The sequence below is a fragment of the Rhineura floridana genome, chromosome 14 (assembly GCF_030035675.1).
Source record: "Rhineura floridana isolate rRhiFlo1 chromosome 14, rRhiFlo1.hap2, whole genome shotgun sequence".
In the NCBI taxonomy this organism is placed as follows: Eukaryota; Metazoa; Chordata; class Lepidosauria; order Squamata; family Rhineuridae; genus Rhineura; species Rhineura floridana.
The window spans coordinates 8,263,571-8,279,470 of NC_084493.1; the positions used below are offsets into that span (position 1 = coordinate 8,263,571).

The 15,900-nt window shown below is 40.6% G+C and overlaps 1 protein-coding gene across 4 annotated transcripts in view; it reads right to left on the reverse strand.

Annotated features, from left to right (window-relative positions):
• MYO5A (myosin VA) overlaps positions 1-15,900 on the reverse strand; it is a 104,246-nt gene that overhangs the window by 40,771 nt on the left and 47,575 nt on the right. For all 4 annotated transcript variants that reach the window (XM_061596054.1, XM_061596051.1, XM_061596055.1 and 1 more), the window contains exons 12-20: positions 13,677-13,817; positions 11,409-11,534; positions 8,256-8,339; positions 5,719-5,877; positions 5,115-5,212; positions 2,550-2,636; positions 2,356-2,464; positions 1,346-1,557; positions 84-240 (exon numbers count right to left, since the gene is read on the reverse strand). In XM_061596054.1, the coding sequence (XP_061452038.1) occupies positions 84-240; positions 1,346-1,557; positions 2,356-2,464; positions 2,550-2,636; positions 5,115-5,212; positions 5,719-5,877; positions 8,256-8,339; positions 11,409-11,534; positions 13,677-13,817 (1,173 nt within the window). The remainder of the gene's footprint in view (positions 1-83; positions 241-1,345; positions 1,558-2,355; positions 2,465-2,549; positions 2,637-5,114; positions 5,213-5,718; positions 5,878-8,255; positions 8,340-11,408; positions 11,535-13,676; positions 13,818-15,900) is intronic.

Below are 15,900 nucleotides of genomic sequence, written 5' to 3' on the forward strand. Positions count from 1 at the left end.
CCTGTCAGAAAACACTACCACATACTGTATTCCAAAAATAATTCAAAACCCAGAACCAAGAGTCAAACAAGATGCTCTCTTACCTTATGATACTTCTTCCTAGCAAGATAACCTCGCATATATGACTGGAGAACAACAGTGGCCGCCAGCGTGTGGCGATATCGCTTGCGGATGGCATACATGCGCTGGAATTTCTGAATAATGATGGCAGCTTTGGTTCTTCGAAGAAAAGTGGCAAGGCTGACCAAGAAAGATTGAGGAGGAGGGAGAGACAATATTTACAATCTTCAAAGTAGTCTCACGCTGCTGTCAGAACATTACTCTCTATGAAAAGCGACCTGGAAATACCAGGTCTCAATGACTGTAGAACTTTAAATAACCTAATAGCATTACATACTTTTTCCCTGGCTGGCATTGCAATCCTAAAGGACTTTATTCAAAAGTTAGTCCCATTGAGTTCAATTGCCTTATTCCCTAGCAATTGAGTTTAGGACTGTTTCCCACCTATTAATTCACTTAATGTCTACCACTGATCCATCTAACCCTGTAAAAGTAAGGCTCAGAGTGCACTAGCCACATATTATCCACTAGCCTATCTCCTCTTTGTAAACTTGAAATGTTACACGTTTCCCATGTTACATTAGCCAACGTTAGTCAAGGTTTTGCAGAAGTACAAAAAATTGCAGGGAAAAAATCTGGAGAAGGAAACTCACAACAGCCCAATGAAGACTGAGTATACTCAGACTACATCTGCAATATACATTTAAAGCACTATGATACCACTTTAACAGTCACAGCCACCACCCCCCAAAATCATGGTTTAAGAACCAGTCCCTCTTCCCAGCTCTGTGAGGGAAATATGGGTCTCCTAATAACTCTCAGCACCCTTAACAAACTACAGCTCCCAGGATTCTTTGGGGAAAGCCATGACTGCTTAAAGTGGTATCATAGTGCTTTAAATATATAGTGCAGATGTGACGTCAGTGAGCCTGACGGGAATCATGAACAGCAACACTTCACACAGCAACATTTTTTTTGCAGATCCCATTTGTCATACTAGCAGCCACTGATATTCATCCTCCATGATCTCTTTTTTTGTTCTATATCATCCTGCACAACTAACTTGTGACCTACCAAGCCAAACAGAGACACATATTATAGCCTAGTGAACACGACACCCCTCTTGCTTTCACAATCACAGGCAGGCAGCAAACACAGGAAGTTGATCAAGTTTGGTCTTATAATATACTGGTCAGAACAAGAAAAACTGAAGATATAGCCAAGTGCTCTATTTAAAGCAATCCATAATTAGATGAAAGCAGGTTTTCCCAGATAGTGAGCTTACCATCTTGCCTGGTACCCTCGGACATGTCTCTGGACAGTAATGGCTGCCTTCCTCATGCGCAGGAACTTCTTTCGCATCAACCAGCCCCTAATGGTCTTTTGGATGCGGATGCAAGCAGCTCTTAGTTTATCTGCCCTTATTTTTTCCAAATAAGCTACTTGACCAGCCCGGAAAAATATTTTTGTCTTTCCAAATTGGTACTTATCCTTATCCTATTTTCAGAAGAAATGTACAATAAGTGTCAGACAGAATGTGGCATAAGATTAATAACAATAAAAAAGACCCAAAGGCAAGAGAAGTAGCAAAGAGGCAACAGGGTGGCTAACATTTCTTGGGCCAAGGGCCACACTGACCCGTGGTCAGTTTTTTACATTTTTTACAAACATTTCCCAACATAAAACCAAGGTCACCTTACAATAACTGATTTTGAGTTTCAGTGTTTCAAAATAAAATATCATACAGAACGAAATTACAATGTCCCACTTGTAATTCAGTAATAGGAAAGCATTGGTCAGAGGTCTAAGTACTTTTGCAAGACACTGTACTTTTAATCTTTCTATGTAAACTACTTTGTGAGATTTGCCTGAGATTTGCCTGAAAAGTCATCTATAAGCATGTTAAAAGCATGGGTTCGCAAACGGTGGTCCACAGACCATTTTCCATTGTCTATCACAAGCCTGGAATTCCCTCACTAAAGAGGCCTGGCTAGATATCGTTTAGGAGGCAGGCTGTTCCAGTTCCAATAGGCCTTTTCATTTCTACTTTAGTACCTTTGAAAACTGCCATGAGTGTTGTTTTAAATGTGGAGGCAAATCCAAACAAGAAGTAGAATCCATCTTTGCTCAAGTAAGGGTAGAAGCCACCTCTGCAAAGCCACGCAGGGCCTATTCTGTTGCCCTATGTCAACCTGTCTCTAGCCTGATTATACTATTGGAACAATACAGATCCATTCTAGTGATTTTGCAAGCTGAGCAAGCTTTACAGATACTGAACATCATAAAGTCTACTACCAGAATCAGCTTCTCCAGGACGTTTTTACATGTCTGCTTCCTGTCACTGAGGACATCTTTCTGCTTCATCAGGACACGATAACGGCTGAAAAACTCTTGATACGTCCACCTGGTTTCAAAAAGCAGTGTGGAGTCAGACAGGCAGAAAATGTTCTCTATGTGTAAAGCAAACATCTCAACATTTCTAAGCTTACCTGGAAGGGAAGCCAGCTGCACTGATCCGGATTGTTTCTAGAACACCACAAGCTCTGAGCTGCTGTACCGTCCGCTTTTCATCAAACCTACATATAAAAACATTGCCAAGAGTTTCAGGCCGCAACTTTGATAAGAGTCTGTAGGTGTTTTCTACAACAGTGGAGCTGAAACTGGCAGCAATGGAAGTAACGAACTTTTTATCAAACATAGAAAAACAACTGTACAAGAATATCTATCCAGATGGGAACAAAATGACTGCTTGGCTACCCAATGGGTCCATAATCTGAAAAAAGTGGAACAGCCTCCAGCTGAAGTTAGTTGCGAAATACGTTGGGAAATCCAACAGTAGCAGTACCAGGAGGGTCAGAGGGAGAATAATTTGGGTGGCAACACTTAACTTGACAAGAAGTGTTCACATATAATAATAAATCCGAGACGTGTCAAATGTATTGTGCCACCCTTCCTCCAAAAAGGTCAGGGCTGCTGAACTTCTGGATAAGTTTGTGAAAATTGTTGCCAGCAAAACAAAAAATGAAAAAAAGGAACCAGTCTGCTGGCACTTAAAATGTTTTTCAATGTGGCAAAGCAGCTTCTAAACTGATTGTATTTTTGCACCATAAGGAGTTTGAACTTCAACCTTGCCAGATTTACCTATGGGAACGCTTGCTCCTATTTTGTTTCCTTTTAAAATTCACATATAAATGGGTGCTACAATTTAATACAGTATATTGGAGAGTCATTGTATACTGTTCATTTAATTTCACTGCTTTCCTAATGATTCCATTTTTAATGTTACAGGGGAGTTACTGGGCTGCAGTCACTGTAAGATTTGCTCTCACAGCGGCTGCAAAGCAAAGCTGTCTCCCTTGCAAAGGAAGGGTTGTAATGGAGTGAGAAAAGCAGCCTGTTGCCAGGCAGATGGAAGAGTTCTTCTTCAAGCTAACCACCAGCGAGAACTTGGGAGTCATTTTGTGTTTTTGCACCATTCTTACCATTCAGCTCAGGGGTCTGGTGAGCATATGGAACTGAGTGGGCAAGCCAGCCATGGTTAATCAATCACGTAGGGTTCGCATGCAACAACAAAATCAAGGTTCATCAGCCAACAACAAACTAGCTTACAAACATGGTTTGTTGGGAACTAGGCTGGGTTTACACAAACAAACCATAGTTAAGCTAAACAAACCATGGCTTGGCATTATGTGTGAACAAGGTCAATGCAGGGAGACATGATAGCCATACAAAGGACCACAGGGGGAAAGGGGGGGGAAAGTACATGCCAGAGACATTTGGAGATAAGCACTGTGTATAGTATTTATATGATCATACTAGGGGCTTTGCTCCCTTGCGCACCAACACCCACAGGCATATCCTCCCGCCTTGCCAACCCCCCTCACAAAACCATCCAAGTGTTGGAGCACATCAGCCACCATGGGCCCACTCACACTTCTTGCCCACTTGCCTCGCCTGTTCCTCCGCCACTGCTGCCCCCTCGACAAATGCTTCAGCAAGGAGCTGCTCCAGCCTGTCCTGAGTGTTCTTCAGTAGCGTATCTAGAGTGCTGCCATCCCGCACCTCTCCCCCTCATTGCTAAGGCATCTCCCCTACAGTCCTTCTCCCATGGAGAAGAGAAGCACAGGTGGGAGGCAGGCTGTTTAGGCAAGCCGCAAAGGAAGGACAGGTGGCAGAAGCCTGGGCAACTCCGCAGCAGCCATCCTACTCTTCTGCCACTTCCCCCTGCCTTATCTTCCATTGGTGAAGTAGATGGTGGGAGTGGCAGCAAAGCAGGACACTTGCTGAGAAGCTGCCTGGTCTGTTGCTCTGAGGCTCACCCAGGCCACTGCCCACTTGCCCTCCCATTCTCTAGCCGGTCTGGAGGAAAGGGAGGCTCCGTGGTAGCGACACTGAGGTCTCCCAGGAACCAGCCTGCTTGAGCCCACCACAGCTCAGTCCTTCATCTCCACTCACCCTGTCCCCACCATCATCGCTCCCTAGATGCTGTAATCGGCATGGGAGGTCATCACACTGTAGTTTGTAGGACGACCTGTCTGTGGCCAAGCAAACTGCAACATGATGCTTACACACACACACACCATATATATATATATATATATATATAAAAAAGACAAGAAGCTTCTAAGCCAAGGCTTCTGGTTGGCCACTGTGAGAATAGAATCTGGTACAGCAAGCCTCTTCTTTTATTCTTATGGAAGTGTCTCATACTGCCTTAATGCTTGTGTACACTTTTTGCCTCTGTATTTTATATGTAAAATCAAAGTACAAAAAAGGATTCATAGTAATACCTTTGCCAATTTGCAAGCAGCTTCCAGATTTTCTTCCTCAATCTGTCTGACTCATGTGCACACATAAATATAAATCCTTCTCACGTTCCATCACAGAATCGGCTTGCATGAACAGCCCTGATATTTACCAAGATACATTTAGCTGAAACTAAATGAAGCCTTCCTATTTCTGTTCAAAACAAATAACGAAGTATTTCTTTTTTTTTTACTGTAATTTTGAGCAGCAAGTATTAGACTTTAGATGCTATGAAAGAACCAACTTACATAAATGGAAACTTGAAGTCATTTGGCTTAATACACCGCACATAATGTGGAGTTGTGGCATTAAGGGTCTCCATCAGGAGATGCAGAGAATTTCTGAACTATAGGAAAGAGATCAAAAGGGGAAATTTAAAAAAAGACACAGAAGCATTCTGATTTTTTCCAGCAAATTCTACAAGTTGAAATTTCTCAGCCCAGCAACATCTAAGAAGATTTCAGGCAAGCACAAGTCATGCCACGAAATAATGTTGCACTATCCATTTACCAAAAAAGAAAAGAAAAAGGAAGATGATCTGCATCTTTCATATTGATTGAATAGATTTGCTCAGAGTTTATTACAATATTCCAGGAAGTTAGATACCCTGGTTCTTAATGTATGCAATTTTTAAACAAGACTCTAGTGCTTGTTTATACTGGCTAACAGCCCAGAAAAGATCTGTATTTCTCCACAAACTGTTACAATGACTCTTCCCTCTTTTGCCCTCTTATTAGATATGATCTCTCTGGATGAATAGTATAGTGCTGCACAATCTGGGTCCAACACATCACCATAAAAAGTTTTTTTTAAAAGGCTGTTACTGAATTGGCAGGAACAAATTTCACCCACCTGATGCCCCACTGTTTTCTTATGTTCCTTGCTTGTTTGGGCCATTTTAGACTTGGATGGCTTTACAGCCACTCGAGACAACGGTGTACGGCCGGATGGTGTTGCTGAAGTGGGGCTGATGGCCATCTCGTCCTGAAACAGCTCAGGCAGCATTTTGAACTGGTTCAGAAACAAGGGAGGAAAAGTTCATCTCAGAATCAGAAAGGGGAGGCTTTTCCCAAGGGAATTGCAATAAAAAAGGAGAACCAAAAGAACACAGGAAGTGATATCTTAACATGCACATACTTGGCCTTACTACTTTCCAGCTGACAATTTGAAAAGTTTATGTATGGAATGAAAAAAACTTCTCATTTTGCTTTACAAACATGTTAACATAAACACTTTATTTATTTACTTAATTCAATTTATGAATCGCTTCCCATAAAACTTCTCAAATCTCAAAATAAGGTTGTCTACTTTATTTGCTATCCAATTACAACTTACTTGACTCGAAATGCCTGGTAATAATGCAACATTCCTAATGTCTTAGCCATGATTTAGATCAGGAACATTATGTTTGCGCGAGGCCATACAGTCATTTGAGATGGTATCAAAAAGGAAGTGAGGCATTACGCAGCCCACAAAAATCAGAGACAACACCACCAATGCGATGTACTGAACTTGTCTTATCCTGGAGTTGCTACAGGGGTGCTTACTGCTTGCTACAGGGGTGCTTACTCCACAGTCCTAAAACTGTCAAGTTTGATATTCCAATATTTCTGCTTCGGGGTAGTAGGGCATATTTCCCTCCTATTGTAGACTGTGGAAAATAACGGAGCCATTGCTGTAGTATAGGATGACTTTCTATAATTGAAGGGGGTTAAGTGGGAATATAACAATAAAAGGCTGCAAGCTCTCCCAGAACATGCCAACAAGAACACAAGTTAGATTAGAGGAAACAAAGCAATATACATCCTCGGTCAAGCTTAATGTTGCAGTTGGGTTGCTAGCAGTCTACATAGGCATAGCCCATCTCTTTCCATTTAAAGCCAGGACTGCAGGATTCCTACCAACAGGACAATAAGAAAAACAAGACCTATTGTATTACTTAACATATGCGGCATGCTCAGGCAGGGACAGGGGCTCAGTTTTTTAAAGAAGAAAAAAAAACCCTTGTGCTTATATAACCCTATTCAGGGAAGCGTGTTTGCCCTGTGCTTGCCAACAGGACCATTGTCACTTGCATACACATCAGTTTCTCACTGTTGCAGGGTTTGCAGGGACCAAGGCAAGCAAGCTTGTAGACAGTTCTAGTGTAGCCCACGGCTGTATTCTAGACTAGCACTTTGGTTGCATTTAACTGCATATCCCATTTAACTCTTGCTGCGCCAGAACAATCCTTTACATGTTTCCTGTTCATATGCCCATTCTCCTTTTAGAACTGCAGACAGCAATAATAGGTGAACAGGTGAAAATTCCCCTTAACTTTTGTTTTAAAAAAAATAATCTGATAATGAAGGACCGGACAGGACAATGGCATAGAAAGGGAAAGCATGTTTTCACCGTCCAGACCCATCCAAGGAAAGGTAAAAGTTTTCATATGGGAAGGCAAATCCAGAAATGGAGTACTAAAGAGGAAGAAAGAGAGGATAGAGTCCAGCCGGTATCATCTTGCATATTTATTTATTATGCCTAACGACATATATAGTAAGTAGTCTGTTAGTCTGGACACATTTTAAGTGTTCAAACTTTTTAATAACGCAGTAGGGTTTAGGATTACCTTCTGGAGATGTTTGGTGAAAAACAAGACAGACAGATTAAAAATCAAAACCAAATACATAAAGCCAACCATGAATAATCATCCGGCTATTATGACACTTCTGAAAGCACAATCCTAAGCAGGTTTACTCAGAAGTAAGGACATCTTCTATGGGACTTACTACCTAGTATGTGTGCATAGAATTATAGCCTGCATTATTGAAGCCAAAACTGCTTTTATACACGTATCTGAAGAAGCAAACATTAAACACAGTTGGTACACCTAAATTTAGCAACAGCATATCTTCCCCAGATCCAAGGATATTTTACATTATAGATATCATCATCATCAATCATCCATGAAATGCCTAACATTTTCTAAGTGCAATACACAGATTAAAAAACAAGACGGTATCTGCCCACATGGTTAAAGTCTAAAAAACATGACACAAAACGGAAAGGGGAGGAAAGCAGAAAAAAAGCAAACTCGGGCACTGGTTCTCAAGGGTACATTATCCTCACTTTTAAAATCTGGAAGGTATGCTGTTCAATAGAGAAGGCTATTCAAGTTAATTATGCAATACTGATCTACCAAAGTTATTTGGAGTAAATTAGAGAAGTTCCGAAAAAGAAGTCTATAGTTTAAGGATATAAAGCATAAATGGCAATTCGCAAGGCATAAATCTAGGGACAAATTGCTGGGTTTGGGGGCAGGGGGAAATTAATATCATATTTGAATGGGCTAAAACAATTTGGAATTCAACCTTTTGTACTGGGTAGGGGGGAATCTCAATACTAACCTTACTTGATTTTAGAACTTTGATCTGTTCTTCATAGACAGTATCTTTGTTTTTTTCCAAAAATCCTTCACACTGGTACTCCACCTGGAAACACAAAAATCTAATTTCACATGACAAAAAATGAAAGAAGGATGAATATATCCAAGCAAAAATGCCTCCTGTAACCTCTGCATCTAGAAAAATATGTTAAAAAACAAAACATTGGTCTCAGAGATTTAAATACAAATGCTTATTTCAAATGGCACACAAGATATGCTGCTGTGATATTTGATACTTTTAATAAAGGTTAAAGACGTGAAATAAGGATTCTCAAACTTAACTAATACATTTTCAAATGTCTTAGCATACACAAAGGTACACTGCGCTAGTATATTTCTACTGCACTTTCTGAGGAGACCACAATGCGTGAAAACAGACTACAGTTCAATATATCTATCAGAAACAATCTTGTATATAAATGAACTGGCATCCAGTGAACAAGTTAAGGATCACCATCTGAAGTGTCTTAATTTGATACTCAGTCACTAAAATATTGGTTGGCTCAACCTCAAATTTAAAATCCCTCAATGAACTGCTATTAAAAAAATCCATAGAACATTTTTAAATACAGCTCACAGGCAGCAACCTATTAAGCCCATGTAAGTACCATCATCTTTTTAGTCACTTTGCTGAAAGTTCTCTAATTTTAAAATTTCTAGTCCTAAATACACAGCTAATACTAAATACACTTCATAAATACTAAAAAAAACCCCTACCCATACAGACTCAGTCAACAACTCCTCCTGCTAAGCAGATAAAGGTCCTCCTGACTACAACAGATGGTGGTTGGTTAGGCAGGCCTGGGAGTTCTACAAGAGCATCACAATTCAAAACCCTAATTCTGGGCAGATCTTACTATATTTTAGCTGATGAAGACATCCCAAACAGAATCTCCCAATTCAATCTTCGGACATGGGGGAAACATTAAAGAGGAAGAGCTCTTTCAGTTTAAAACTTTAAAGGGTCATAAGAACATCCTGCTGGATCAGGCCAGTGGCCCATCTCGTCCAGCATCCTATTCTCACAGTGGCCAACCAGATGCCCATGGGAAGCCCACAAGCAGGACCTGAGTGCAAGAGCACGCCCTCCTCCTATAGCTATTGGCAACTGGTTTTCAGAAGCATACTGCCTCAGATTATGGTGGCAGAGCACAGCCATCATGGCAAGCAACCTCCATAAGCCTTATCCTCCATGAATTTGTCAAATATTCTTTTAAAGTTATCTAAGTTGGTGGCCATCACTGCCTCTTTGGGAGCGAATTCCATACGTTAACTATGCACTGAGTGTGATCAAGCACAGCACTCTGAACTGAACCCACAAGCAGGTGACCAATGCAGTGTTTAAGAATTTGAATCATATGGTCTGTACAAAAGGCATGAATTAAGAGACTAGCTATTGCTACCTTCTGAACCAGTTGCATAAAGCAAGTGCGGGGAACCTTTGATCCTCGAGATGTTGCTGAACTACAACTCCCATCAGCCCCAGCAAGCATGGCCAATAGCCAGGGATTACAGAAGTTGTAGTTCAGCAACATCCGGCCGGTCAAAGGTTCCCCAGACCTGGTGTAAAGCATCACTCCCTGTAATAGCAAATTCAGGGAGTAAATGCCAACACGATTGGAGCCAAAATGGGGCCACTGCGAAACAAGGAAGTAGTATCATTAACACTCATGGGAACCTCAAGGTTTGCAAGCTACAACTACTCTTTAAATATACCTTAAGGACAGTTACTCCCCGCAGAACAGCTTATTGAGGATTGAACATACTCAGTAGATATGGACTACTGAGTGCAAGTTGGAAAAGAAACAGAAAATGGGGGTGGAAGGGTATACTAGCCAGCCTGAGATTCTTACAGGTTTTGGTATTCTGGAGAATTGCATGGCTGGCTCAAACCTTAAACAGGAGCACTACAGTTACAAGGCAATGATATACCGCAACATTTTGTTGCAAGTCCAACTTGTATTACAGCAATCCAGTGTCAAGGTTACAAAGACATGCATTTGACATCCATAAGTGGGCTACAGCTGGTGCACCAAGCAAAGTTGGCAATAAGGCAGTCCTGCCCACAGATGCCACCTGTGCATCAAGTAGCAGAGCTAGATCCAGGAGAATCCCCAAGCTGCAGACCTGATTCCATCCAGAAAAGGACCAACCACGTTTTCCCAAAACTGACTGGATTGCTCAACCACAACTCTGTCTTATCTGAACTGAGCTTCAGTTTATTAGCCATCATTACTGCTCATTACTGATTCCAGGTAACTGTTCATGGACATCACTGCAGTCTGTGCAGAAGAGAGGTAATAACCAGGTATCATCACCAGACTTAAAATCCTCAAATCCTTAAAATGATCTTGGCCAGTGGCTTTACGTTGATGTTAAACAGCATAGAGGACAATATGGAACCTTGAAGCATTTCACAGAACAATTTCTATGGGCTGGAGAAGTAGTCCCCCCTTTCCATCAGATAAGAGCCAAACTGCTGCAATGTGATGCCCCCAAACCCTATATATGCCTGAATGGCCCCCATACATATCTGTATAGAAGCATCTCTATAATATACCACCGAAGAACCAGATCTCCATATGAGTATTTGTTTTGAAATGGTTCATGTTGCTTTTTATGAATTTGCAGGTCTTTGGATCTTCCCGCTATCCAAATTAACCACATTACTGTGCCTATACTCCAAATAGTCTCATGCTGGTGAATTCTTATTTTGATAGCAGGAAGGATACCATATGGCAGAATCTGCTAACCTAATTTTGTTTCTGCAGCCTATAAGATGCCCACTAAACTCTGTAAAATGTATTTTTTCAGATCTTATTACATTACAAATAATGTAACAAAACAAATACAAAAAGCTCTATTCACAAAATGTATTTGTTTCATCAAGTCACTGGCCAAGCCTTAACAGTTGCACTTGCAGCCATGATTGAGCTGTGACAATTCCTTCCAAAATCTTTTCCTGCTTTCAGTTATGCAACAAATGCAAATCACTCCGTCTGCTCTGCTATGGATCACACGCAAAACTTTCCTCTGATGACTCCAGAATGGATGAGTACAAGTAGATCATGGACCAATAAGTTTACCAAATCAGGCAGAAAACAGATGCTCTTACCTTATCTGCAAAGTGTTGGATGATAAATGCTTTGTTTGACATACGGGGTTTCTCAAAGAGCGCAGACTTATTCAAGTGAGTATTGTATAATTTCTGGGCCCAGCTATTATCTGAACCTTTAGGCATCTAGTGAAGGGAGAGGTAAAATGTTTTAATCATCCTGATGTATTATAAAGAAAGTGAAACAAGGAAAGCCAGTTTACAGCTGAGATGGAAAATGTTGTTTTGGCATTTAAAATTTGCTTGAATTCACGTAACTCAAAGAAATAGGATGTAGATAATGGCTCACAATATTTTGAACACAAATGTATAGACCATCAATTCCTCTGTTTACCTCTTCAAATTTACCATTTGTATATCACATTATATATTTCTAAGAGCTACCCATCCATTCTTCTTTTGGGATTAATCACCAATAAAAAAAATAATAAATATTGAAGTCCTGCAAGCAGATGTTGAGCCTGAAATGATTCACACTATACATTTTTTATCCATATGAAGAAAGGAACAAAAACTAAGAAGAGGGGAAAACCCTGCAATTCAGAGGACAAAAGACTAATCAGACACTGAACATGATGTGAAAAATTGACATTGTCCATGCCCCAAAGAGCTTTGGATCATGATTTATGATAACATCACACACACACAAGTAAGCAACACACAGTTAAAGCAGCACAGGTTTTAATTGTGGAGCCATGCTTGTGTGCCTGGAAGAGTTTTGTACCATCCAATCCTCTGTATATTTACTCAGAAATAAGTCCCATTGAATTGTATGGGGCTTCCACCCAAGAAAGGGTTCTTGTAGTCTTGTACTCTGACCCCTTTATTCATTGGCACGCTTCACACATTACATTAAATTGTAGTTTAAAACAAACTATGGTTTAATGCGAACACACAGTTCCACTCCTCCCCTGTCCTGTTGTGGCTGCACTATCAGGAAACAAGCCAGACTCTGGCTTGTTGTGATGATCAAACCTGAGCTTGAGGTTTGTTTCTCTCCAAGGTCTGTTTGGTGACCACCAACCTGGATTCAGATGTCATGACAATCCAGATTCAGTTTCTCAGCAGGACAAGAGCAGCGGTGGAGCGGAGCAAAAACTGCATGCTGCTCATTCACATTAAACTGTAGTTAGCTTTTAACTCTGGATTAATGTGACGTGAGAAATGGGCCATTCTCTAACTGCCAACGCCCCTGTGATTACTAACCACAACATAACAGGAATTCACATGAGCAGAAGATTTTAGATGTTCTCTGACAGGGATGGAAACAGCCATGGGCGCAGAAAGCCACAGGAAAATATCCAACTCCTATTAACCTCAGCCAGAATGGCCACTGGTCAGGGCATATAAGAGTTGTAATCCACCAACATCTGGAGGGTCACATGTTCCCCAGCCAGATCTAAAGGGCATCAAAATACTGTGCAGCAAGATGATATAAGAACAGCGGAATGTTGAAAAGAATTTTGTACATACTTGATTACTGCATATTTTTTCTTTGTTTGCAGTTTTTCTGACACAGGAAATTCTTAAGGCTTTAAGTGGCCTTTAGGGTCTAACTAGACATGTGCCAGCCACCAACTCCCCTCCTACCCAGCAGCATTTAGTAAGAAAAACATGTGACATTATCATGTACAGCATTCACTGCTTTCTGAGAGACATCATCAATAAATTGGAGCAGAGATGGAGAAATACTGAGCATGTATTTTTCTTACTAAATGGAAACGTCAACAGGGAAGATGTGGATTAGTGACAGACACACATTCCCTGTGACATCTAGTTAGACAATTTGCACTGAAAAGTGATAGAATGGAAGCTCTGGGGGAGGGGTGGAGAGAGAGAGAGAGAGAGATAGTATTAAGGACATTTTATTTTGTCCCCTTGTAACTGCTAGAGCCACTCTTCCTAATGCAAAGTATCCAAACAAATATTAACATGACAGATATCCTCTCTCTTCCCCCACCTCAAAACAGTGTTCACAGGGTAGTATTAGTCTTAATCACAGAACACACATTGAAATCAACGGATACAGTCAACTTAGATCCATTAATTTCAATGGGTCTACACTGTGCAGGACTTTGTTGAATACAACCCACAGTTTGCATGCAACACAGAGCCAAGGTGTGTGGTACCTTGGCTTCACAAAGTGGCTGGAATGGAGAGAAAACACAAACACTGGCTCCAATGTCATTCCATGCGCTAACAGTTAATAGAGAAAACTGAGCATCAATTAACTTTGCAACGTAAAAGTGAGATCTGTCGAACTCCTACCTTACATTCCTCATCTAGCAAATCCAGAACACCCATTTTGGCCTCTATGAGGTTAATGCAGGGCTGATTGTCATAGAAATCAATCAAGGTCCATGGAATTTGTTCCCTCATATATTCTTCTTGCTCCAGCTTAAAGACATGCTATAAGAAGGAGGAAAGCAGGAACAAGAGCAAGCTCACTGACTGTTTTCTTCCTGGTACATTTAACTAAACCGCACATAAATTAAAATTGAACACATCGTTTACTGACTGGAGATCTAAATGGACAAATGAATCTGCATAATGTGTTCTGATTTAATAAGTCTTTTCGTATGTGAAAAGTAGCAATAAAATTATACAGTAAGCTAGACCATTTAGCTGCTAATAAAGCAGCTTAGAAATAGGCAATGCCCCAAGTTTTTATTCTTATGATCATTGTCATTATCACTGCATTTGTAAAGCACCTAAAGTTTCCTAAGTACAGTATAATATAAAGTCTATATAATACAAAAGAGAAAATGATAGGGAGGAAAGAGCAAACAAGCTAAATTCTTCATAATTAAACAAAGATTTCATGATCAGGTAGAATGGTCACTGAGGAAGACAGTTCTGGGAGAGGAGGAGCCAAATGACAGGCTGTGCACACACCATACATTTAAAACACATGACTTTCCCCAAAGAATCCTGGGAACTGTAGTTCATCCTTCATAGAGCTATAATTCACAGCATCCTTTACAAACTACAGTTCCCTAGATTGTTTGGAGGAAGTCATGGGCTCCTTTGGGGAGGGAGGGCAGGATATAAATTTAACAAACTAACAAGCAGTGTTGTGAACATGGTTTCTCACCTGTCCCTCTGCTGCAGCTAGGTGGAATGGCTGCTAATAAATTTGTCCTACTGGCCTACTTCACACACAATACATCTCAGTTTATTAACTCAAACCATGCACAAGCTTTGTGTCCATGCCTTAAGCACTACATGATTGCAGACTTCCTGTTTAATAACTATTGCTTCCCATTATAAAATTATGGTTGCCAGATTCAGAAAAAACCAAGATATCAAACCAACTACAAACCATGGTTTGTTCCGAACTTGGCAAGCAGTTTCCTAGTTTGGACATAATGGGAAGCTACAGTTATTTAACTCAAGAAGTTCTCAATCATGGGGTATTAAGGAGGAGAAAATGGCCTGTGCAGGTTGGCATGAGGCTCATGCATATCTTGGCTTACAAATGTAGGAGGTTCACTGCTCACCAGCCTGTGTATTCCTTGGACAAGCCCTTTCAAGTTTGCCCTGCGTTGTGCCAGTGAGCTCCTGTGCTATCTGCATGCACAAAAAAGCAGCAAAGCAATTGCTCAGGAACAGAACCACTGACAGAGTCACAACTGGCTGTCTCGCAGACCGGACCCCTTCCTTGCCTGCATCTCTGTCGGAGTAGAGGGACTGCATCCTTCTCACCCTGACCTCCAACCCAACCATTAGCAAGAAAGATTTGCTATCTTAATCAGTGGATCCGCTACATCAAGAGATACCAGTCTTCTGCTTAACAGGCTGCTGTCATCCAACTTGCAAGTAGATCTCATTAACATCATTGGTATCTCTATCCAGATATCCCAAGGAATATTTTGAATAACTTAGTATCTCATTTAAGAGACCCTCCTGCAGATACCATCTTTTCAGGAGGTCCATTCTGCAGATATAGGAAGCAGACCTTTAGTGTTGAGGCACCTACCCTAAGGAATTCCCTCCCCTTAAATATTAGAAAGGCATCATCTCTGTTATCTTTTCGGTACCTACTGAAGGCCTTCTCAAGCCTTTTAAGTAGAGACCTTATCCCAGTCTGCATCTGTGATGGAATTACTTTTTAAGATGTTTTTAAAGCTTTTTTAACAAAAGATTCTTTTAAATAAGCTTTGTTTTAATATGTTTTTAATATGTTTAATATGTTTTAAATAAGTTTTGTTTTAATATGTTATAAAGCCTTTTGTTTTTGAGATGTTTCAGAGTGTTTTTAGTAATTTTGTTTTGCCGCCCTGGGCTCCTTCTAGAAGGAAGGGTGGAATATAAATTTAACAATAAAAAATAAAAGGGACTCATTTTCCCAAGGCAGAAAAAAACACCAGAAGTGGAACTCTGATTAGGGAAACCGTTAAGAGGAAATATAGAGACTACACTAGGTATCACTAGGACTTATCCCAGGAAACTAATGTAGACATTCCCCTAGAGAAATTCAGTGCCAGTCAAC